The sequence below is a fragment of the Lates calcarifer genome, linkage group LG21, assembly GCF_001640805.2.
Source record: "Lates calcarifer isolate ASB-BC8 linkage group LG21, TLL_Latcal_v3, whole genome shotgun sequence".
Taxonomy (NCBI): Eukaryota; Metazoa; Chordata; class Actinopteri; family Centropomidae; genus Lates; species Lates calcarifer.
Genome location: NC_066853.1, coordinates 27,643,862 through 27,670,438, shown reverse-complemented (window position 1 = coordinate 27,670,438; position 26,577 = coordinate 27,643,862). Strand labels below are relative to the sequence as shown.

Sequence of the window (26,577 nt, the reverse complement as noted above, 5' to 3'; positions counted from 1 at the left end):
AGGCTGGACAGCCACTGGAGGGATGTGAAGCACCTTGGCTGCAAAAGCCTCACAACACCCAAAGGCCTTCAATTGGTTATAAGTAGCCAGAGGTGCTGTGGTGGGATGATTCAAAACCACTAGATGTAACAGGCTGTGTTGACAGAGGGCTGCTCACGCAACACTGTCAAACCAATGCTTGCTGAGTCAAAGCAGAGAGGGAGGCATATCAGTGGCGGGAAGTATGTATATTTCCAAGAAAAAGCTTGAGCAGTGCAAAACATGCAATTCTGCATAAAGCCCCTAAAAGTGTCATGTACTGGCACCAATTTGTAGCAAAATCATGTGCTTTCTTGCTCTCAAAATAATTCTTAAGGGACCTGTTCTTAAATTCTTTTTAAATTCTTAAATTATTATTACTGTATTCTACCTTAAAAACCCCATACTGAGAACAATTATATCTAAACAACAGTGCATAGTGCAATACAGTTCATTTCAACAGCACCAAAATCTCAATATTTTGACCTTCATGAAAGGAGGATTTATTACAGGGGTGTTTTATAAGACTACATTAGCTTTAGCAGGGCGCATGTGGCAACTCAGTGTCTACAGTAACATTAAACTGAAAGGGACCATTGCGGAAAATGGGTACTTTTCCTTTAGAGTAAAAGCAGACATTATTCATAAGTGCTCATTATACGTAAATAGATTTAGGTGATTCTTTACTCTGACTTAAGTGCAGTTTCGAATTCAGGAATTATTTTTCTTTGCTTCTGCCACTGGTGAAATGAATGGAATTAAAATGTTTGAATGATAAGTAAGAGAATATATATATATATTTATATTTATTATATATATATATATATATATATATATATATATATATATATATATACCAATAAATACAATATTAAAAACGAAACACATGCACAAAATAGATTTTTTTTTTTTTTTTTTTTTTTAAATGAAGTGACATGAGTTAAACATTCCACGCTCATTCAGTACTTAGAATAGGTTTTTAGGATGTAGCTACGTAGTCTTTGGGTGTCCCACACTTCGAGCTTAATTTGCTCCGTGTGTTCCATTGGCCAACGCTAGGAGCTGTCTGTGGTGCTGAACGCACGGCGGTATTGCTGCCCTGAAGAGGAGGCTCTAAGCACAGAGCACAGAGCGGGGCAGCGGCGGCAGCAGCGGCAGCAACAGCTCTATAGTATCTCGCCTTTAATCAGTGGAGTCAGTACAGTCACTAGTCTGTAGTCGTGGTAGCGGACCGAAACTAAAAGCCCCTTGTCTCTGTGAATGAGTAAATTCAGACAGCAAACGAAGTCAGCGAGGGGAGCGCTCAGTTTGTGTAGTCCGTGTTCGGCAGAGCTCTCAGTGTTTCAGTACGCAAGAGGAAAAGTGTTGATCCCAAGGACGTTCACTATACCAAAATCTACAGAAGCGTAAAACGAGGGTGGGGGGGCGGACATGATGAACGCGATCAGAGATTATTTTCTGCATCTTCTTGTTCTGGTGGCGTTGGTGACGGAAATGGGCGCTGAAGGTAAGGATTGTCAAAATATTTACTGCCTGTTTTTTTTTTTTTTTTTAATCCTCTCCGCGTGCTACATGAGAGTGTGCCTTTCAGCCCTCGACCCATTGTGCCTAAATGAGATGTTTCTGTTGTTGATTTTTATTTTCGTGAAGCTCTCCGTTTTCACCCTTTTCTTTTCCCAGTCCTCCATGTGCTTACGGCTTGCTGATTTTCCTCGGAAAACACACTCCGTAATGTAACACACATGCACAGGAACACTAACAGGGAGGTGGTATTTTGTTATGTTTTGGGTTGTTTTTTTTTCTTATTCTAGTCATATAGTATATCCACAGTCTACATACAGTACATAACCCAGAAGCCTGTTAAAACTATTAGTAAAAACACATTTACAGTGACTTCAGAGGGCATTCAGACCCCTTCACTTTTTGCACTCTTTACTGTGGCATTTTCACTCATCAGTCTACACTCAATAACCCACAATGATAAAGTGAAAACTTCTTGTTTTATTATTACTTAACTATTATTAATATATTAAAAATCAAAAACATATTGTCTTCTTGGCTAACTGTCCACCAGCTTCTGGTGCCTCTGGTCATTGTCATGTTGACTGGTGAACCATCACCCCGGCCTCAGGTTGTTTGGACTCTGGAGCAGGTTTTCTTCAAAGACCTCTACCTTTACTACATTCATCCTTCCCTCAGTTCTGACCCCTGTCCCCTTGTCCCTCCTGCTGAGAGGCAACAAAGCATTATCCTGCCACTGCCAATCTTCACTACAGGGATGGTATTCGCCATGTGATTAGCATGCCTGGTGTTCACCAGAACATAGTACTTGGAGTTCTGCCCAAAGAATCAATTTTTGTGTCATCAGTCCAGAGAATCTTTCTCCTCATGCTCTCACTCCTTTGTGCTCCTTTCAAACCCATTTGGTAACTCCAAGCATATGTCATATGCCTTTTAGAAAACGTAACTTCTGTCTAAGTCCTCTACCATGAAGCCCTGATTGGTGGGGTGCTACTGAGATGGTCATTCTTCTGGTAGACTCTCCCTTCTCTTTAAAGTACTTCTGAAAGTCCGTTAGAGTGTTCTTGGTTACCTCTTTGACCAGCTTGAAGAAGACTCCTGGTGGTTCCAGACTTCTTCCATTTCACAATCATCAAGGCCACTGTTTTTTTAATCATTGCCATGATCTACACCTCACCTTAATTTTATCACAGACCTCTACAGAGAGTTCTTTGAACCTAATGGCTTTGTTTTGTCTGACATTATATGCAGTTGTGTGCCTCTTTAAACTATGGCCAGTTAATTCAATTTGCCAAAGGTGAGTCTAAATATTTCAGATGATAATATTTCAGATAAGCTTGCAGAAATGTATAAAAAATTCATTTTGTCATTATGGATTATTGACTATAGATCATATCACTCAATAATATGTGCAAAAGGTGAAGGGGCCTGGATACTTTCTGAAGCCAGTGTATATAATAGAAAGCACAGTCTAATAATAGTTAAAACTTCTTATATGCCTCCATTAAAATTTTCAACAAGAAAACTCAAGTAGGCAAATAGACTGATAAAAATGTCATTTTCCTTCCTTGCATAAAACCAGAAGTGCTCCAAATGAATGTATCTTATCTCCTGGTCCTCTTGTCAAAATAGTGGAATGGCTGATAGTGTTTTTGCAGCCTCCTTGCATTATTCATATCCCCTGACAAAACAGAGATGGCTACAAAACATGTGTGACATTAGAAAGTTTCTCCCCGGAGAGTTGCAACCATTTGCAACCAGGGATTTGTTATTAAATCAATTCTCACAGTGTAGTCTATGCATTAAAAACTGTTATCCAAATATCATACTCTCCTTTTTGTATTAGATAACATGAAGTGAACTTGTGAAGGAAGAAGTTATCTTAAGACAAAGTCCTGGTCTGTCACTCATCTTCTGACTCCACAAGCTGACTCCACACTTGATAATTCAGGGTGTGATGGTTGCTTCATTGACCTTTTGTATGCAGGTCCATAGTCTGCCTACTAACCTGTGAGCAACAAGCATCATTTAGAATGGTGATGCTTGATGCTATAATGAGAAATTGAACAGTTCTGCGCTCACTTATTAGTTGACGTTGAGACCAGGTTGTGTTGTATCAACATAAACATGAGGTCCTTGCCTATTTCAACACTTCCATAAACAGACCTGTGTCCCAATTCTATACGACATGCATTCTGAGCAGGCTTGAGTCTGTAGTATGTTCCCAAAGGAAAATGAAGTATGTAGACTAAAAAAGCTTTTGACTGCACAGTACTGCTGATGAAGTTAAAAACCTCTCTGACCTTCATCATCAATTATGGGCCAAGAGAAAAAGTCAGTGAGTCACCTGTACATATGAAATGCTACTAAATCATTAAGGAAGGTTTGTTACAATAATCTCTTCAATCTGTAGTAATAAGTCATTATTAAATTAAAATGATTAATTTTATTCCAGATACCTTGCAACCCGTTTTCAGATCAGAGGTCAAACTGTCAATAGCAGTGGTCTCCTTGGTGAACTAAAGAGCCAAAAAGACAAAGCAAATCATGCTATGCAAGATAAACACCAGCTACAACCTGACAGCCGATAGGTACTTTTGTATGTAACATTCCTCCTTTGTACTCGCCATTAAAGGCATGGTTAGCAATTACAATCAAATGCGCTTTTATTTAAATTCAGGGAATAGCTCCTTATAGTCCGCTAGCTGCCACTTCTGTGTGTGTTCTGAAAAAAATCAGGTGTTTCTACACAGCTCTGGCTCTACGACTGGTATATAAATGAAGTGGATCATGGAGTTCGTGCAAAGGCACAGGAGGTGGGAGGATTTGAAGGGGGTAGTGGGAGCGAGGAAGATGGAAATTCCTGCATACTAACGTTACAGAGCAGAGACAGGGTTATGGCATTTAAACAGCTTAAGAGGAAATGGACAGACGAATATAAATCTAAAAAGAAAAGCTATAACAGAGTCAGTAGGTCAGAGTTGTTTTGTCCTGTTTGTCCTTGGTGAAACGTTTGTTAGACTAGGAGGACAGTTGCGAGTATCACTGTCTCTGAGAAAACGTCTCAACCGCTATTCATGTTAGCTTCACTGCAGCTAATGTAACAGACATCCTACGTGTTCTGTCATTTACTCTGTATTGTTATATAACAATTTTAAAGACATGAAGACCTGAAAACAAAACTTTTGCAAGAACAATGGCATTGATGCATAATTTGAAATGTTATGTCATATCAAGTTACCTTACGTATTAGCTAAGCTACAAATCTAGAGGCCTGTCTTCAGTCACTGTAGTTCTATAGAAACAACCTAAACCATTAACTCTTGCAGTTTTTACTCCATTATGTTGCTGGTGCTGTGTCTGAGCAAGATATCTTCCAAAATTACATCTTTCAAAAATATAATCCCCTCCTCCTCTTTGTGTTACTATGCTTCCGCCATGGCTCAGCAAGGATTTTTAAATTTTTTATTTTTTTTTTTATTTCTCAAAACTAAGTGACAAACTTAGATTGTCTGCCAGTACAAGCTTTTACTTGAAAATTTATGCACACATAAAAACACACAACTTAATATTGGGGCTGCAGGGTCTTTCAACCCTAATGCTATAAAGTTAAATAGCATTGTTTTCCACACTGTATGGCATTGTCACATTGTTCCAATTCCGTCTTGAATATATATGATCCTTATACTGAGTGAAATATTCAAAACCCTGATGCTGTACATCTGGTCTGGTTTGAACCACACACATCTAGTTACTAGTGGTTGTGACGTGGTTATAGAGGTTGACAGCTGAAGGACTTGAAATTTCTTACATTGTTTGACATCAGATAATGTATGTATTAATTATAAAATCCTAATGCTTCTTCTATATTTTTTCATGTTTTGTGCATGTACACTTAGCTTTCTCATTATATAGTGTTCATCCATCAGCTACACTGTTAAGATTAATGAGCTTTATCAGATGCTATTCTTGCTCACCCAAGGCAAGTGATACTTCACATTAAAAATGGCCATCCTTCATCCTGCCCCTTGATTAGCCTGTAATCAGCAGTGCCAAGACCCTGCGGCCACGTCATGGCTGCTGCTTCTTGCTAATAGGTGTTTATTGACCCCCTGTTCCTACATACAACAGACTATGCAGGGTACTGAAATTTAGTTTCTCCAAAAGACCTGCAAACAAGCTACAGTATCTGCCCGTGGGTTTGCAAGTTTTTTGTGATTTGATTAATTGACTGAGAGAAATTCAATGATGAATGATAAAAATCCATGAAAAGTAGCTTTTTGGTTGGACATTATCACTACAAAGGTTACTGTAGGAGTGTGTAGGAGAAAATACAATATGAATGCAGGGTGGTCTATTACGCCCACCCTACAGGGATTTTATTATCATACCTTGTACTTCATTGCATGATTTGGAATAGGGATTAGGTGAGAGACCAGACTGTACTTTTGAGAATGTGCTCCTAGCATGCTCGTTCTTCTAGCACTACACAGTGAGTATGCTGGAGTAGAAAACATGCCCTCCTGAGGCTACGCTCTCTTGTTTTCTAATGGAAAAAATATAATAAAGTAATGTAATATAACTTATAAAGATAATAATTTAGAAAGTCACACACCTGTGTATATGATGTCCGCAATTCACACTGCATGTCAGGACAAAAACTCTCTCTTCACCTTTGTGATTACAATTGTGTATTAAACCATTTCTAAAGCTTTGAGTGTTATCATATACAGTACTGTGTGTTTTAGGCAGTTTTAGGGACTAATGGTAAAATGAGGATGCTGTCAAAAATAATCCCATGCTTAATTTTTTTTTCATCAATTAACCTCATGCAAAGTGCAGTAAAGGGAAAAATGGTGCTTATGGTACTGATGAGGGTTAAGAATGAAAACATCTGAAGTGTGTGAAACCTTTGCACAGTACTATATATTATAGCACAGTGGCCTCAGTGATTGTGAAATGGAAGTTTGGAACTACCAGCACCAGAAAATACTAGAAAGACTGGAAGAGAATAATTGTGTGTATTGCATAAAACAATGCATACTCAAGTTATATATAATATTTGTAAGCATTGATAAAGTACTGTCTATTAGACTGAAGAACTATCACCAGTCTGCAGTAAAGTCTAAACTGGGGTGACAATGATGCTGCTTCAGCTGTAGGCCAGTTTCAGCTCAGAGCTCAGATCCATTAATGATCAGCCCTGCTTCTCCTTAATGGTTCACCCTTGCTGCTATACTCACTGCTGATTGGTGCTCTGTTATTCATCAGTTCAGCCTGTTCTCTCTGGCTACAGCAGTCTGATAACAGGCATGGAGCGAGTTATGGTGGACCTGCAATACCAGCTGTTTTGATGATGTCCCTGAGGTTTTGGGGTCAGGAATTCTATCCTTTTCCCTTCAGATTACAGCCCAGATAAATACATTGGCCGTGACTGACCCAAAGCAAGCAATGCCCCTGGAGTCCCACCCCCAGGGCCTGCTTGCATTGCCTCAGCCTGTCATCATTGTCAGCACTCTGCTGGGAGAGCTGCCTCAAAGTAATGGCTTCTGCAAGGCTGACAGGGCTAAAGGGGCTTTATTTTAGGCCAACAACAGCAACCGCTCAGTACACCAAACATACAAACACACATCACAGCACTGATGAGGCTGAAGGGGCTGTTCAGTCCTATTGTAAGGAATGCAGTCTTAAACAACCTAAACATACACACTGATTTGTTAGTGTGTTAAAATACTCTACATTTGCGACCACACTGCCAAGGCCTTCCAAACTCAAAATTATTACATGACCTTTTTTCTCTGGGAGCATGTGCTATGTTCTGGAATTGTTAAGCCCTGTTTATCTCTTTGCATTATGAAGTATTATGTATGTAACGTATTATTTTACATAACGTTAGTAATTTGCTTGTTGTAACTTGATTAAGCACAATTAGTTTAAAAAATATGTTTTCATTTTGATGGAGCCAATTTCCCTCTGCTTAGTGTCTTTGTGCTAATCTAAACACATTCTTGATTTTTTGGTTTGTCTAAATTGAGTTTTGATTTTGAATATGTATATTTGTTTTTCTCCTAGAGAATATGTTTTAAAGCTGATACCTAAACATTTCTCTAGATTCCCAGCACAACCCACCTCCAGCATAAAGGATGGTTAAGTTACTATTAAATTATCTAGAAATATTGTAATCTTTTTTTAGTCATTTATAGTTCCACATATATAAGGCTGGACCATGGGCCCCAAAGGCCCCAGATTACTTGTTCAGCAAGTACTTTGTGGTAATTTGATTAATTTAGATTTTGTTTATAAGATGCACTGAAACAAAATAGAAACATAAACTGATATCATCTTCCTGCTCTTGTACCTACACCTCACTGACCATTATTTATTACCATACCTTTAACCTACACCATAATATACACACATAATTTTTACCTTCATTTTTTATTGTTTAAGCCCTGCCTCAAAATCCTATTTTAGGATCTGACATATTGTAGTTGACAACATGCTTATATGCATATTCTTGAATAAATTTGTGCTCACTATATCACACATGCAGTGGATCAGGAAATCTTAAGGTGATCTTGAAGATGAAAAACTGCAATGCAAAGAAAGGTGTATTAAAAGCCTTCTTGGGCAAATTAGTTGAAGCATGCTAATTAGTTGACCTTGCCTGGTCATGGCAATAATCAACAGTCATTGTTTCCTCCCTGATGAAGACCTGCCGAGGTTGAAACTGGTTGGCAGAGGCAATATTGAAATATGACTTGACTTTGGTGTTTGTGCAGGTATTTGTGGTTCTCAGCCGAGGTATCTTTTTGACTTTGGTTATCCTCTGACTTCCTATGGCACCACACCATTACGAGGTTGAGTTCTTTATGTGAGTTTCTGTTTTGCTCATTTGAATTTGTACATTTGTTGACACTAAAATATGTCCAACAAATATCAGTATATTTGAGTAACAAATGATCCTGGACCATAGAGGTTAAGGGTTAAGGGTGGTATGACACACACACATATACACACACACACATCGCCCTGCATTTGGTAGATCCAGTCGATATTGGCATAACCACTGGGAGGAGCTCACTGAGCAGGATGAGGTTGCTTAGAGACCATAAGTCTCAATTTAAAAAAAGACAAAGCAAATTCATTCATTCAATATCTATACGGCTTATCTGTTAAGGGTCACGGGGGGTGGCTGGAGCCTATCCCAGCTGACACTGGGTGAGAGACGGGATACACCCTGTATGGACTGCCAGTCCATCGCAAGGCCAACACATATATTACATTAGATGAACAACCATTCACACTCACATTCACACCTACAGGCAATTTAGAGCTATCAGTTAACCTGCATGTCTTTGGACTGTGGGAGGAAGCCAGAGTACCTGAAGAGAACCCACACAGGCACAGGGAGAACATGCAAACAGAAAAGCCCCGGGTGAACCAGGGCTCGAACCTGGAACCTTCTTGCTGTGATGCAACAGTTCTAACAACTGCGCCACCATACCGCCCACAAAACAAACCATTCTGTATTATATTTTAGCAGAGCTAGAGAGTGGAGACACATCTAAAGCAATACATGTCGACTAGAGGTATTGAAAATAATATATATTTATTCATATCATATATGCAACATAATCAATTATAGCATGCTGACATTGTTGATTTTACGGCCTTGGCTGACAATAAAGTTCTAAAGTTCAAAATTACCTCCTGTTAGTGATGCACAGCACTAATGTCGACTAAAATTCACGTATTGAAATAATTATCACATATTTTATGTGTCATTACATTTCAATCATATCACAAATTAAAATTCCAGAGAACTAATGACAAGAACACTTTACTAATGAATATACTTCATATGAATTTACTGTGGCAGTGTGTTGACAACAAGCCTCCCCGGCTTTGTTGACAGCCACAGTTTTACCATTAGAGTCTCTTTAAATTCCTCATAAATGGACAGAAATATGTGCATTCTTCATCTGAGAATGAGTCATCGTGCCACAACTCTCTGCTTGCACTGCCGAACATGGCCCTTTTATGCACATGCACAAACTACATACACAAACTAAGTTAACACCCACTCAACTGAGCAACGTCTTAACTGTCATTGTAGTACCATTTAACGCCAATTTAGGGAACCAGGGTTTGTCAATCCTGACTTCCCCTGATAACCATGAGTTAAATCAGAGAAGGTTAAACTCCTTTCATAGTACAGGCCCCTGATCTTTGCAAGGCCTGTGTTGATCAATCAACCAATCATGGCCCTTAAGTTTCCTAATGATAGTTGGAGTGTTATTTGTACCAACATTTTGGAAAAATGTGACTTTACAGACTAATTTTCATTCTCCTTACATTCAGGAAACCCTGTTGGTAGAGCTGACCATGCACACCCTCACATTTACATGTAAATGGTTAATAAATCTGGTAATTAAAAAAAAAAAATTACATCCAAGACACAAGACTTGTTTGTTGATTTATTTTACACATCATTACATTCGAGACAAACTGCAGCAGTTGCCTGGTACACTTCTATATAACATGACCTTAAATAAAAAACAACATTTAGTCACTGGAGAGAACATTCAAATCTTAGAAACACTGGGTTAAAGACTGATTAGAATGGGCCTGTTCAAAAAAAAAAAAAAAACTCTCTTCCATTACCCGAGAAGATGATTTTCACACAAGAAGTTTTGCTTCATCTTCAAATTAACGTAGCCATTGTACCTCTCCTGTGATACGCAATGCCCAAATCCCCTCCTACCCCCTCATGCTGACACACACACGAACACCCTGTTCCCACCTCCTTCATCATCCCTGCCAAGGCAGAAAAGCAATTTGTTCTTGGTGTCGTCGATCTGATGCAATCAGCGCTGCTTCACGCTTTTGAATAAGAAAAAGACAGCGGGAAAGGACACAGTGTTTAATTAAACGATGGTCTTTTGTGAATTTGACGATCATAATTTGGGATGGAGGATTGTAAGGTTGCATGTTCAACACCTGCTTTCAGATTACAACTGATTAACCTATCCAAACTTGCCTGTTGTTCTCATCAAGGGCTATTCAGGATGCTGAGGCTATACTCTCATTCTAATTGTCTCCTAGCCTTTTCCTCTTTGGAGCGTTCAATTGGAAATGAGTGTCTCACTCTCACAGGAAATGGGGTTGCTGGGTTCTTTACACACAGCTGATGCCTCCTGAGAGGAGCTGAGGGGGCCTAGAGGTGGAGCACTTTCATTTTCCCTTCTCTCTGTCTATTCTCCCTCTTTGCATAACAGTCCCTCTGAAGTGAGCAGTGTGCTTGTGAAGTGTTTACCCTCATCTCTGTCAGTCAAAACTGGTTTCCTGAAGGCTGCGTTCATCTGCTTTACAATATCTCTGTCTCCTCCCCTGTTTGAGATTTGTCATGACAGAGAATCTCTGAGTTAAATTAGAGAGGATGCAAATGGGATGTGATGTGCTTTGAACTGCACCTGCTTTATGTGTCTCTATCACATCCCACATCCTGTCATCTTTGAACACTGCCTCAGCTCTCTGGTGTATTGGTCTTTGAATACATGACGCAAATAGTCACAGAATGAGCTGAATGTCTCTTATTTGGTTCTAAATCTGACAATAGAACACTCTCAAAATCAAATTCTGCTCACAGATACACTTAATTCTTGTTTAATTCTCAGAATAATTCCCTGGTTCCCAGCTGCTGCATTAATAACACAGTCTAATTGATAGCTGTCATGTTGCAGCTGTCACTCAACATCAAGCCCTGGGCAAATGGGGATATTTCTTTCAAATCAAAGGCCATTCTGAGTTATGTTGAGCGTGATGCCTTGCCTCAGTCTGAACAGCTCTCTGCTAGCTCTCGCTGCCTGGATCAGAACCATATCAATGAATAATGCAGCTCATAGGGCCTGTAACTGCCATACACTGACATTAGCCGGTGAGGATTCGATGGACAGTGGTCAGCAGGAGGTAACCAACAAAATATTGACTATAGTGTCTATGATATCATACATTCAATTTAATAACACTTCACGTTAACCCTCTGCCTTTAGTCAAGTCAATTTTATTTGTATAGCGCCAATTCACAACAGAAATCGCGAGACACTGTACATATAGAGCAGGTGTACACCGTACTTTTTATCTTATAAAATTATATAATATAAAAGAATTTATAAATTCTGTCAGTTAATCATTTGCTATTGTAGCTGGCAAAGCTGGATCACCAACCCAGCAAAATGCTGAGTTTGTCTGTGTGGGAATTCCTCTGTGGTAACTTGATTATTTACAAACTTGTTTGCTGGTATGCATCATTAAAGCACAATTAATAACTAAAAAGCTAAAAGATTCTCTTTGTTCTGCTAAGGCATAAATTATTACAGTTCATTCTGAGGAGGGCATGAATTTATGTCAAATAATAAATACTGTATCATGGCAATTTTTCTAATAGCTGTTGAGAAATTTTAGCCCTTTTACAACGTCAGTTTGGATAAAAGTCTCCTGAGAGTGAGAGTGAGTGAAAATAGATATAAATGTAACCAAAATTCCAACGTGTTGGTGACACTAGTAGAAAAAAATCAGCAGGATCAGCAAAGTCAGTGGGATTCTCTCTCTGGGAACATAAATGTTTGTTACGATCCATCTGTTAAATGTGGACCTATTTCATTGGATAACTGAAAACTTTCACCTGATGGTGTCACAGTAATCAGTCATCAGTGTCATCAGAATTCATCCTCTGAGTACCATGAACGTCGGCACCAAACTTTATCAGAATGAATGAAATGACATTGCTTGATCTCTCGTATGGAGGGAACTTGTGCCAAAATCTAGTTTTGAGACATTTAATATTTAAGTCAGTGTTATGGCTACATGGAGTATATCCTTAAACAAATTTGTGTTTACTCATATTAGCAAAAAATAACTGGGACAAACTAAGAGCTGGGATGTGTTCCAATGTAGAAATAACAGTTGGTTTCTATGCAAAATATAAGGAAGGCTGCAGAAGTGTGTAAGCAGGATAAGGGTGAGGAGGCTGGGGTGGTGATAGGTGTGTAGCACACCTGTACAATGGATTTCATGCAATAATGTCTTTTTTTACTTATAGCCTACCATTACAGAGTTGTACTTTACTGCAGTACTGTATTTTCTAAGTATTTTACGCATATATACAGATTCATATTTATTCATATTTGTAAACGAAATATCATAGTGTTCTACTTATAGGTCTTTTGGGAGGGGTTTGTATTTTTCTGATCACTCTGGTCAAGTTTTCATTATGTTTGTTTGTATTAACCCATTTAATAAACAATAAATACTTAACCAGCTGGTTAAGTATTTATTATTGTTTATTGTTAATTGTTTATACACCACTTAGAATGTTTTAGGAGGTATAATGGTTAGAAACATATGTTGGGGATGAAATAAAATAAGAACATCATGCTGAATGATCTCTGAACCAATATTAGAAAGAAAACAGTGGTACAGAAGCTGTCTGAACTCTCCTCATGGCCCTATATATATACACACTTCCAAATGGAGCAGACTGTCATCTGATCGTCTCCTCACTGTCACAATGTTACTTGGGAAACAGCAACTCAGCACACTGGATTTGACAAGTTGCATTAGTAATCGGCATCAACCGCTCCTCATTTCCCCAATGATCTCTCATTTCCTCCTCTGTCAGCATCTCATCTGCCCTTCTCAGGCTTATTTTTAAGCTGCTGCACAGCCTCCAAATCCATCGATCCAGTAGCAGTGGCGCAGAACTACCGTTTGTGCAGAGAATAGGGCCTGTCCGCTTTCCTCTCATGCACTGGCAGACTGTATACACCTGTCTAATTGAGGCTGGCATCTGCTGTGCATACAGAGCCAAGGGTCTCTCCACAACGATTAGGACTCTGACAGGCTTGGCTCTCTTTTAGACTGCCGCTTCACATCCGCAGAGCTTTTTGGGTGAAGGAGGGGAGGAGGATGAGAGTTTGATTCTCACTGGCAGCAGCAAAGGGTGTTACTCAGTTTTGGTATGTCTCCATATATGTACATTTAAGTACAAGTGTGTGTGAGCAAGAGAAAGGGAGAAACAACGCTTATCAGTAAAGACTTTGATTTTATTCTTTATTTCTTTCCTCTTCTTTGAATCTGACTGTGCTCAGCTGAAATTTGGAAAGCAAGTCTTTTGGTTAGGAAGAAAGACAACAAAGGAAATGAGGAGAAATGAACAAATGAGACTACCACACTACATTTCACAGACTGTGGTATAGGCCTGAGTTGACCTCATCAGTAGCTGGAATATGATTTTTGTGGTAATTGCGGATTATTTGTTGTGGCTGATTCTTGTTGGTTTTGGTGTTGTTCTGCTGGAATACTACAAGAGAATGAAAATTTAAATTTGTGTGGTGCTCAAACTGTTGCATACAACATCCAGATTAGAAATCTTTGCGAAGATATTAAATATTAGTGTGCATAAATCTTGGAACAAAGCAAACCAAGGCAGAGACAAAATTATACAACTGTTAATTGTCTTATTTGATCTTTGTGAAACTGGTCAGAAGTGGCATCTAGTGATGATGATGCTTCTTATTATTCAAGAGATTTTACACAGGTTCACAAGGTTCAAGGTACCTACATGACTTTCTGAGTTGTGATGTCATTTTTGGACTAGCTCCTGTTATATATATATATATATATATATATATATATATATATATATATATATATATATATATATATATATATATATGGCATATACTATATTGCCCTTTTCTATTTCTTTGTCAATTCCTGGAGCTGGAGTTCAGATCTCTAGAGAATATGTTAATACAGTCAAACACAAATAATTCATCTATTTAAAAACAGTGAAGTGGCTGTGCAGAACCTTACTGTTGATTACAGCACAGTACATGTGGAATGGTGACATCTGTGAGGCCCAGGGGCTTCCTTCTTCCCTGTAATAGTCTCTTTAGTACAGTATGCACTGTAGATAATCACAGCCATGCTGTTACTTGTTAACACTGAAGCCAAGCCATTTGCTTTTAACTGAGGACAATATGAAAACTGAGACTCACACAAGCTGCTGTTGTAAAACAATGCCATATGAATAGAGGAAAAAAGGGAAAAGAGGAGAACCTGCTTTGGCATGCAACTTGGTTCTATGCTCTCATTTTGCCACTTCAGCTATTTTTTCTCTTCACAGATATTAGAATGATTATCAATTCAGCAGAATGTGTCTGTGCAGACAGGGGAGCTAAATGTGTTTGTGCTGTCAGAGGGAATTTGTATATGGTATTGTGAGCACTGATTCAGAGCCTTAGTAACATCACTGAGGTATTAGATGTTTTTATAATTGTGGGTTTCTCATTTTAAAATACAACTCATAAATTCAGTGAGAAGGAAAAATGTGTATTAATCACTTTCATGGAAATGAAGGATGGAGGAAGGCTTTAGAACTGAGCACTGTGCATGTAATGAACTGACCGAGTAAAATGCCACTGACAGTACACCCCTGGCTCTCATTCTTGTAGTAATAAACATAAAACATGCAATGCAGAGCAGAGACACAGAGTCCTGTCAGAAGAAGTCAGCTGCATCATTATTTACCTTTAAAGTTGTCTGGCAAGCTGCTGAGCAGCAGCCAGAGCTAAACAAAAGGCTGGCAAAAGCTCGGCATTGAAAATCTGCAAAAGTAAGGCACATCCCCAAGTTCTGCATAGTACTTTCCTGAAAGCAACTTGCAGTGTAGTATTGCAGGGCAATGAGACATTTGTGGACAGCCCAATGAAAAAAATTATGTTAGTGTTAGCCAGTATTCTTGAATAAGGCTTAGTAACTTACCATGGAAATACTGTGTGCTCTGAATGGCTGAAGAAAGGAGGACTGAGTTACACTGCCCTGCTCCCCTTCAGTAACTGGCACCTGTTACCTTAGAGGCCACTATTCAAAACCTCCCATACGTCAAAGAACAGGCAGGCACATTCCCTCCTTTGAAATACAAACTGTATAAGCAACAGGGAGGAGGACAAAACACTGAACTGGTGATAAGGAGTTGCAACATTAAAGCACACTGTTAAGCATTAACCACCCCTCCTGTTATGCTTTCTATGGTCACAGTGCTGTCTGAGTCATACATGGGGAAAAAGTAACACAATGCAGCAACTACAATGTCACAGGGTTCTTTCTTAAACCTCCCAAAAATCCAAAAATGGTGGAGGTAAGAGGAAAAATCCCAGGAAAAACTCACAGGCGTAGTCAGAAGATAATCTGGTGCTCTGATTTCTTTATTTGCCGGCCTCCCAAAGTGCAAACAGTGATAACTTTTTACAGTGCGAAAATTAGTGGAAACCAAACAAACAAACAATGCAAAAAAAAAAAAAAAAAAAAAAAAGAAATCAAGAAAAAATTCAAGCTTAATAGAGTTCTTCAGTAACTCAGTAAACATGTGCCAGTAGTCGTTACCTCCTCTTCAACCAAACCAGGACTGCCTTCCCTGGGCCACAGCAGCCCCTTATAAACCCAAAGCCCCTTCCTCCAAGCTCAAGAATTAATAGGAAAAATACATTTTCTCTCTAACAACGCCTCTAAAGGCTCCACAACACAAATATAAATTAAACAAAAATTAACTGTATTTTTATAAGCACAGTTATTTGCATCCACAATGCATTGACTGGAGAATTACAGATAAAATAAACAAAGACCAAAAATATAAATTTCAAATTGGTCACATGACCCCGAAACCCCGCGATAACATGGCATATAATAATGCTGCCGGTGAGTAACATGTTTAAATGTATGTTTAAAGAGACATAAAACTACCAGGTGTGCACCCCTGGTCGCTCTACTTCAACAGGAATAGGAACATGACTGAATGATTGGAAAGTTTGTTAACTGGGGGAAACGGGATGGATCGGAAGTTTTATGTGTGTGCGTGTATGTGTGTGTGTGTGCCAGTACATGTGTGTGCGCTCCGCGCCGTCAGTGACAGAGCCGCTCCGTCACATACAAATTCTTGCCAAAAAATGTTTTTAAAATATTGTTATAGTAAAATTGGTGTTACAATGTAGTGCACTAAAATTACAGAAGAAACCATAAAGATAAACAAGGTAATATCCTTAACCCTGAGACACATTAGTGTTCAACTCATGACATAATTTCAGTCTCATTTGTTTCATTTTGAGAGACAGTGCTGCACACCTCTGCATGTATTCCCCCAATTGGTTTTGTCCATGGTCCCAAAAAACTAACTGGTCTTTTTTATGCTGGAAAACTGATAATTTAAGACAAAATTAAAGTCTAGGTTTTGAAACAGGCCCCTTATACAAAACAGCCCCAAGACTGAATAAAAATGCAGGAGCCACCTCATGGCCCTCACCATTTCAGTTCTGAATTGTGATTCAGAAGAACATATTACAAAACGAAGTTGCAACCATAAAGTAATTGTTATACGGGCAACCACTGAGGCTCTTGAGGTTCCAGTACACAATAGGACATCTGCCTGCTTTGCATGGTTGATAATCAAGCCTTGATCAGGAAATATGAACATTAATGGTAACACTTAAAAACTCACTATTCAGTATTGACTAAGAATTAATAATCTATCAATGTAAAGTTTACGAAACCGCTCTCCACTGTCCAAACCATACCATACTTTTTTTTATGTTTTTCAGACCCTTCAGGCAGCCTTTCATTTCACCAAGGTATGAAAATTCTACATATCTAAAGTAGACACACAACCAGAATAACACTGCTCTTTGTCAAACACACCCCAACCCAACAATATAGTCCAGTCATGCTAACTTCTGTCAGGGGTTTCATCATTGTAAATATGCCTGACAGCAACCAAGAAAACCAGCATTACCACAAACAATGCAGCGAGGCTGATGGCATGGATAAAAACAAGACAATTCCTTTTAGACAACGGCATTGCTTTTGAACACCTACTCACTCGACTGCTGCGTCTGCCCCCATCATGAGTTATTCTGTCTCATTCGTTCCACAGAGATACTGGCTTTTCATAGATTGATTGAAAGCCTTATTCTCAAAGGAGCTGATGCTGTATGGCTGACAGCACTATAGCCTGTAATGGCTTCTGCTCCATACTGCAGATGGAAGGTGCTTTCTGTGTCATTCTTCTCAACCCTTGCATGTAAACCCCTACAAATTACACTAAGGATTAGTGCCACTGTCTGCTATTCATTTCCACTTCGAGGTCAACCACAGTGGTATTTTTCCGTGGGCTTCTTTTCAGCTGATCCACTTTTGAAATCTTCAATCTTAAATGGAGTACAAGGGCAACCATCACTTCATTTCTGAAATTTCATTGAAAAGTTGAATACAAGTTATTTGCCTGCTTGCCTAAATTCCTTGTTGCATTTTGTGACATGTTTACCCTAACTTGTGTGGTACACTGTAGAGAGGTAAACACTCTCCCACAGCCTCACCAAAATTTAAATGCATGTCAGCCAGATGTCTTATCATCTGTTTCTTTTTCTTTTTCTTTAGTTTTCATGGTTGCTGTAGCAGGAAAACAGTTACATGGAAAGGTACAATGAAATATTTAACGCTGTAGACTTGATTCTGTTAGTTTCAAAGTGAATGTAGAGAGCACTGGAGGGAGAACACAGAGGCAACAGAGGCAGTCCACAGAGCCAACAACAAGGTCTGCCTTATTTTTAATAGAACATTGTATAAGATTTATATGGTTAATTGCAACATAGGTACAGTAGGTTAGAATACACAACTGTAATCATCTATACACAGTTGTCTTTTTAGAGGGAGCATTTAGGAAGATTTCAGCAGATAATATTTAGGACTAATCTACCTTGCACAGTGTAGTGTTTCATATGCTAATTAGGCTCTAGAACTCTTTCTGAGTATTCAAAATACATAACATATGCACCTTATAATGGCACCGCATGATTTGACAATTTGCATGGCATTCATTCCTACATTCCCTACCAAATGAGTATCCTTGAATAAAACATGCTTACATTTTTTAAACATCAGTGTAGACATAAACAGACATCCAGCCAAACTATAGGTACTCAAAATTACCGAAAATGATTTTAACCCCCCACAATGAAAATTTTATTGAAGGGAAATTCACACAGTGTGTGAAACATATGACCAGAGACATGATATGTTGCTCTTAACCATAAGGTTAACCATATCAGCTTAAAAGAAATGTCAATGTTGTTTCCACGGCCCCAAAATTGCAATTAAAAAAAAATTGCTATTGCTGGACATAATCCATAATCCAGGCAGAAACAGAAACTAACATTTTTATTGCCAATTTCCTATAGGTTAAATTATATCAAGAAGTTTCTTATATAGGCTCTGCAGTCAGACTGCTGTGTAGAATCCATACAAATAAAACACACACTCTCATTCGTAGAACATTATTTCTTTAAAATAGGAAATGGTAATAATAGGGTCTATTCCAGTGCTGAAAATGTCCAGTCAGCTTTAATGGTGAATGATAGAATTAATTTAATGTAACCTTTAAATGATATTGTATAGCTTAACATTTTATATAGCACAACTACTTTTTGATGATCAGTACAGTCACTTTGAAACCATCTTTGTCTCAGGTCGGTGGTGGCAAAGAGCTTATTGTATGTTATTGATTCTTAAAATATTAAAGGTTACTGATTACTTTAAATCAGTAGTAGCAGTAGTAGTATCAATATAATGGTTAATATTATTATTATTATTAGAGTTAGGGTTAGGTGGTATGGTGGTGCAGTGGTTAGCACCACCTCACAGCAAGAAGGTTCTGGGTTCAAGCCCCTGTTTGAGCCCGGGGCTTTTCTGTGTGGAGTTTGCATGTTCTCCCTGTGCCTGCGTGGGTTCTCTTCAGGTACTCTGGCTTCCTCCCACAGTCCAAAGACGTGCAGCTTAGGTTAATTGGTAACTCTAAATTACTTGTAGGTGTGAATGTGAGTGTGAATTTTTGTTTGTCTGTTTGTTTGTTGGCCCTGCGATGGACTAGTGATCTGTACAGGGTGCACCCTGCCTCTCGCCCAGTGTCAGCTGGGATAGGCTCCAGCCCTGTGTGACCCTTAATGGATAAGCGGTATAGATAATGGATGGATGGAGTTAGGGTTAGGAATATTACAAATAGACCACCAGGACTATAAAAGGTTTGAAAAATTTATTGAACCTCTATATATAGAATAATCAAAATCATCAATCATCAAAACGTGAAACACATAATAAAAAATATGTTCAAAATACCTCCAATATCACAGAAAACAGGCAAGTAAAAAAATATCTAAATTGTACTTCTAAACTATGTAAACGCTATACATTAGGATGACCTTCAAACTAGAAAAACAGTTTGAACTTTTCTTCTTCTTTCCTCCAAAACCTAATGAATCCGGTTTCAAGCCATTTATAAATCCAGCATTTTAATGAATTTATTAATCCCATTCCTATCATTGGCAGCAATGAAGAGACTTTTGGAGGGCCTTCAAACAGGAAAAAAATGGAAGATTAAAGTAACAGATTCCTCCAGTTTTTGCAGTAGGGAGTTCATTACCCTTTTAGACTGAGGTTAAAGAAACATGTACAATTATGATCAGTACAATTCCATTTACTTAAAGGAACAGTATGATTTATTATACTTGGACTTGCTTATGATAACCTTACACACACCAAAGTAAATGTTCACATTTGGGAATGCAGTTGCAGCACTAAAAATAGATTATCTAAATATGGTGGTAAAATTGAAAGTGAGCACATCTAAAATGCTGGTAATAATACCTCCTTGTACAGGAAAGCAGCCACCATTATTGCTGATCGACTACCAGCCATTCACTGATAATTCCAATAATCATTAATTGCAGCTCTGAATGTCAAAAGAAGATACTAGGTCAGAGACATAGAGGTACTTTGATTTGGAGAGAATTAGACACGGAATCAGATACATAATAGCTTAGCCTGCAGAATTCAATCCATTGTCACAGGGATTGTAAGTGGTGTGATAGTCAGCATAGTGGACATGTTAACTGGCCTTGCATCAGCTACTTTGAGACTCCCATCCACTTCCTTTACCCTATTCCTTATAGTGTGACCTTCGCACCTTTCTCAGGTGTCTCAATGGGGGCAAATCCCCAAGGAAAGGCAATTTAGAAGAGCATTAAATGCAGCATGGCCTCTGACCCCACGCTACAGCTTTAAGTTTCTGACAGAACAGCCACATTCACGTGGCCAGCTGGAGTAAAGAAAAGCATTCTGAAACACCCACAAACACACATGAACACACACCACCCTGAGGACTCCTTCACCTACTGACCTCTTACAGAAAAGGGGATTATGACAGGTTGTGCTGTGAATGCTAGAATTCCTTGATGACCTTGCAGCAAAACTACATAGTGCTTGAATCATTGGTTGTTATGACTTACTATTCTGGTTTTAAATCCAGTTAGCCATTACAGGTTAATTTTTTTAAATAATTGTATTTTTTGTCAGAATAATATTATGGAAAATCACTGTGGAAAAAATGTTGTGGTCAAAATGAATTTCATTCTAGATTTTATTGAGGTCTGGATTAGTAAAATCATCAGAAACTCATATAGGACTGGATTGTCCTAAAATACACATACAACAGTGACATCTGATAAGTAGTTTTATCTTAAAAATTGTAGCAAATGGTAGAAGTTAGAATATAAGTGGGTGAGAGTCAGTATAGTGGACATGTTAACTGGTCTTGCACGGGCTGCTTTTAGACTCATAAGTGACAGTGGCTAAGCTAGTTCAAAATTACTAATATTAAATATGGATTGCATGAGGTTAAAAAATACATCACATATTTCACATACGTAGAATGACTGACCTTATCATTCTGATCCTGTTAGGCAACCAAGGGACTGAGAATAGGCAATGTAGAGTCAAAATAACACAATAACAATAACACTACGTTGCTTTTGTGCAAAGAGTAGTAGAGAGCAGGTTGGGCAGGTGTCATGGTGAGTAATGGCTGATGTGTTAACACTTCATATTATTGTAAGATTTGTTGTTACATATCAGGCAGCGCTAAAACTAGGCTGCTTCTGGCTTCAGAGAAGAAGTTGCTGTCTACTTATCAATCTTATCAACAAAAACTAATTTAGCAACAAATAACTAGCTTGCCAGGTATATCTACACATCTCACATTATTTGTTATTGCTATTTTGAGTGTTTTTTTTTTTTCATTTAAGTGTGTTGTGTGTGATTTGTTGAACTGCACCTCATGCACTCTAATTGCCCTTTCAGGGATAAATGAAGTTATTTGAATTGAATTGAAAATCATATATAAGACGTAACTTCTCACTGTGGTTCTGGTGATTGACTTGATGGGAGAGCATGCATGTAATTGCCTTGGGGGACCAGTGCACAAAGCCTCCCCAGTGTACGAAAGAGAGAATTTGACCTTCCCAAAAAAGTTCAAACTCAGGGGCATCATGCAAGTTAAAATTCTGAGGGTCAAAGATTTTGAGAAAAGTTACTTTAAAACTTAGCAATGCTAAATCAGTTTCTATTTATCAGGCTCTATCTTCCTGAATCAATGAGCATGTCAAGAATTACAGTCAAGTGCACCTGGCCCAGTGTGTTGAGGGCATGCCAGATGCACTTGGGGTAGTTCTGTGGCCAAGCTCACCTGTTGCATCTGTGACACATTTAGATATGGGCTGGGATCAGACAGAGTACATTATCATACCTCACAAGAGAAGGTGACAATTATGGCCAATCATATTTTTTTTTACTTTTGTAATGTTGTGCAGAGTATTTCCTTTGAGTTGCAAAATCAATATATAGCAGCTAATATACAAGAGAAGAAGACATCTGGTTCAAAGATGAATTCACATTTGCAGAACAGATGGTCCACAGAGAGTTACTGAGCTTAACATCTCACTGTGTGTGGGGTCCAAAAATAGAACCCTCAGACTCAATACCACCTATTACCACAAAGCACACTGAGGAAAGTGACTCCTTCACAGACTGTACAAAACAAACAAATCACATTTTCCATTCTAATGTAAATCCAATAAGAAACTTGAAATTTTCAGGTTTTACTTTAATTATGCAAACTATCTTAACAAACATTTTTACATCTCTCATTAATGTACATAATATATGGAAGAATTTAATTCCCCCAAACTGGCCCCTTTAAATTGAAAAAAAAAAAAAAACTGCCAAATGAAAAGATGAGGAAGACAGTGGTTTTAGAATTGCCTTGCCTTCCACAGCAATTAAAATTTTTTCTTGTATTTGTGTATTACATGTAGGAAACTTTAATTTTGCATCAGTGAGCACAGCCTGACACAAAATGAGAATAAAACCTCAACCTGGAGCAAGATACCTCCCAGAGAGGGTCGAGCAGAACAATAACTGTTTTTATACACAGCATTTATGGAGCAGCAATTAGTTTGTTTCTCATGCCTCATTGACCTCACACTGAACCTACTGAGGTATGTCTGCAGAAACGACCATTAGTTTCCCATTAAAATGTCATTAGAGCCAAGCCACTGATCTGTCTCACCTTGGTCACTATCGTTTATCATTTGGTATAAGAAGGGTCCGGAAAACTGGAAATACTTTGTTACTGTTGATATCATTAAAGTCTTTTTTGTACCATCTGTTAAAATAGGACCAGAGAATACAGCTAATTAACTATCATGCTGTATTAGAAGACAAATTTACTGAACTGGATCAGTCACAAAATGATAAAGTAAAGCAAAAGACAACCAAATTATCACCAGAGGTGGAGGTAACAAATTTGTTACACTATTACAACAAAGTTGTTTTGTGTACTTGCATTTTAAGTATTTTTTACCTCAAATATTTTGCTTCACTACATTTTAAGGTGAAATCACTACAGAGTAAAAACAAAAGTCACACAATGAAGTTATGATTAACTGTGTGAGAAGGCAACAACTGAATGAAGCCAAATGAGCAGCTGCAGAGAAGAAGCTGCTGATTCAATGCACCACCCAGAGACCACGATTAATCAAAAATCAAACACCTACCCTTTTATGTTACCTGCAGGTCTGGGTTTGCTAAATGCTGAATGCTAAAACTGGCTACTGATTGTGGATCTTTCAGCTGTTTTTATTGTGTTCACGTTCACCTTGGACATCAGTGAGTTATGAACCACCTCTCTGTTGTTTTTGATAATCCTTGTTGTGACAGAGAGGCCAAGAGAATGGTTATATTTTACATTGAGAATGAAGAAGCAGATAAGTTGGACTTATCAGCACCAACAACTTTTGTCTGTGTTTATCGGCTGCAGCTGCTGGACTTTATGTTGTTGAAACGTCATTGCCTTCTCTGCTGCTTTATCCTGCTGTTAATTCTATAAGAAATTACATAAGGGTGTCAATAGACTTTACGTAGCACAATTAAGACAGAGACATTATCAATTGTATGCACAAGCTGCATGTGCCTGACTGGAATTTATGTATTGTTTATAATTTCACTGTGGTTCTCATGTGTGAATGGAATATATGCATTGAAATTTAGTTCAGTTCAGTTTCTTCTGCTTATCTGGGGTCAGGTTGTGGTGGCAACAGGCTAAGTGGGGCATTCCAGACATCCGTCTCCCCAGCAACATTTTTATCCTGGGGGATTCCAAGGCGTTCCCAGGCCGGATGAGATATATAATTTCTCCAGCGAGTTCTGGGTCTACCCTGGGGTCTCCTCCCAGTTGGGTGTGCCCAGAAAACCTCCAAAAGAAGGTAACCTCCTAACCAGATGCCCAAACCACCTCAACTGGCTCCTTTCGATGACTCCTTAAACTCCTTCACTTGAGGCAGAAACTCCCCCCTCCACCCAGAGGGAACAATCCACCATTATCAGGTTGAAAACCATGGCCTCAGACTTGGAGGTGCTGACCCTCAGCCCAGGTGCTTCACACTCGGCTGCAAACCGCCCCAGTGCGTGCTTAAGCAATATTAACCGAGAGGGTGTGCTTTAACGTTATTTGAGCATGACAGTGATACGGTCAGGATCGAGGTGCTTGCGTCCCTCTAGTTTAATATTGCGATTATACAACTATTACCAACAAAGCAAAATGTATAATCAAAATCTGTTCATGTTGAAGAGCAATTTGCTCTCAAAATTAAACGGTTATGGCGAGTGTTTTTCCCGTTTCCATGGAAATACATGGGGTCACACAGATAGCTTCCGCAACCACAAACTTTTACATGAATTTTAAGTTATAGCGCCGTGTCACTGGCACAGCTGATGGAGAAAGCCGAGGTGCTTTGCTCAAATGACGTTAAAGGTCACCCTCGAGTGTAATCTTGCGATCACACAACTATTACCAACAAAATAAAATGTATATGGCGGAGTAATATTTTTAGTGATGAGTAAGGTGTGCTGTCATGCTGATTTGAGCACATTCTAAATGTCTTGTGGACCAATCAGATTGCTCGGTCGGAACTACTTGTTGTATGATGAAGGTCGCGGTCTGATGAAACCAACAGAACTATGTGGACACTATGGACACGATTCTGAGGTCCCCAAACCAGACACACCTCTGCTGCGCCTTGAGATCCTGTCCATGGATACTATGAACAGGATTGGGTCGAGGGACAACCTTGAAGTCCAGCACCCACTGGAAAGGTGTTTGACTTAGTGATGAGAATGCGAACACAACTCTCACTTTGGTTGTACAGGGACCAGAAGGTTTGCATCAGTGGCCCTGGTACCCCATACTCTCGCAGTACCCCCCACAGGATCCCTTTGGGGACAGGGTCATAAGCCTTTTCCAAGTCTACAAAACACATGTAGACTGGATGGTCAAATTTCCATGACTTCCTTTAGTACTTCTGCAAGAGTGAAAAGCTGGTCCACTGTTCCATGGCCAGGACGGAATCCACACTGTTCCTCCTGAATCTGAGGTTCGACAATTGGTCGGACTAGTGTGAGCACACCCTCCGGTCCCCTTTTTTAAAATTGGGGACCGCCACCTCAGTCTGCCACTCCCCAGGTACTGTCCCCAACCTCTACACAACAGTGAATAGGTGTGTCAACTAAGACAGCCCCACAATGTCCAGAGCCTTCAGCATCTCAGGGCAAATCTCCTCCACACCTGGCGCCTTGCCACTGGGCACCTCAGTGACCTCTGTCAAAGATATGGATGAGGCTTCCCCTGAATCTTTGTCTCCATGGAAGGAATTCCTCAAAATGCTTTTTCCACCTCTCAACGATATCCCCTCTCCAGCTGAACACAGCCTGAGACAGACCCTGCTTTCCCTTCCTGAGCTGCCAGACGGTTTGCCCAAACCTCCATTAGTCCTTGTTCATGACTTCCCTGAACTCCTCCCAAACCCAAGTTTTTGCCTCCACGACCGCTGCCCTGCTTCAGAAGACCCCTGGGCCAACCAAGCCTGAAAGGCCTCCTTCTTCAGCCTGTTGAGAGTTATTAATAGTGTCACAATTTATCAATAGCTTGTCTCACCATCCAAATGTGATCATCTGTAGTATTCAGTCCGGATAAATGAATCCACAGTGGCGCATATCAGGTTGCAGTCTGGTTCATAGCATCATAAAAGGATGAATGTAACGGTGCTAATTCAACACAAAACATTTTGAAGTTCACTTCAGTTTTATCAGCAGGGAAGCTGAAACAGGATTATCTTAAAGGATGGTTGCTACATTGCTCACTAGCTGGAGAAGAGAATAAATTAATGGAACAACAGCAGTCACGTATCATCATATGAAATTGCAGATGAAAACTTAGGAATTATATATATATATATATATTTATAGTTTCTCTGAATAACGTAACAGCATTAAGAACAGCAAAGGACCAAGGTCCCCCGAAATATCAAGTTTTGGAAGACAAAAATAGAACCTACCCCATGTTCTTGGAATTTGTGTCTCTGAAGCCAGGACTGACAGTGTGTGACTACTGTATGGTCTGTGTTTAAAGAAATACTTGCAGTGCTACTGCTGGGAAAGAGTCAAGTATAACAGAGTACAGTACAGAGATTTTCAAGGTTCATCATTCACTGTTGTTTACTGATCTAGGTAAAATGACTGACTTGAAATGTAGGGATT

General features: G+C 39.1%; 1 protein-coding gene across 1 annotated transcript in view; it reads left to right on the top strand.

The window, feature by feature from the left end:
• The first annotated feature begins 1,107 nt into the window (after positions 1-1,107).
• sez6b (seizure related 6 homolog b) overlaps positions 1,108-26,577 on the top strand; it is a 166,666-nt gene continuing 141,196 nt past the window's right edge. The window contains exon 1 of the mRNA XM_018700932.2: positions 1,108-1,525. Coding sequence (XP_018556448.1) covers positions 1,450-1,525 — 76 coding nt within the window. The 5' untranslated portion in view covers positions 1,108-1,449. The remainder of the gene's footprint in view (positions 1,526-26,577) is intronic.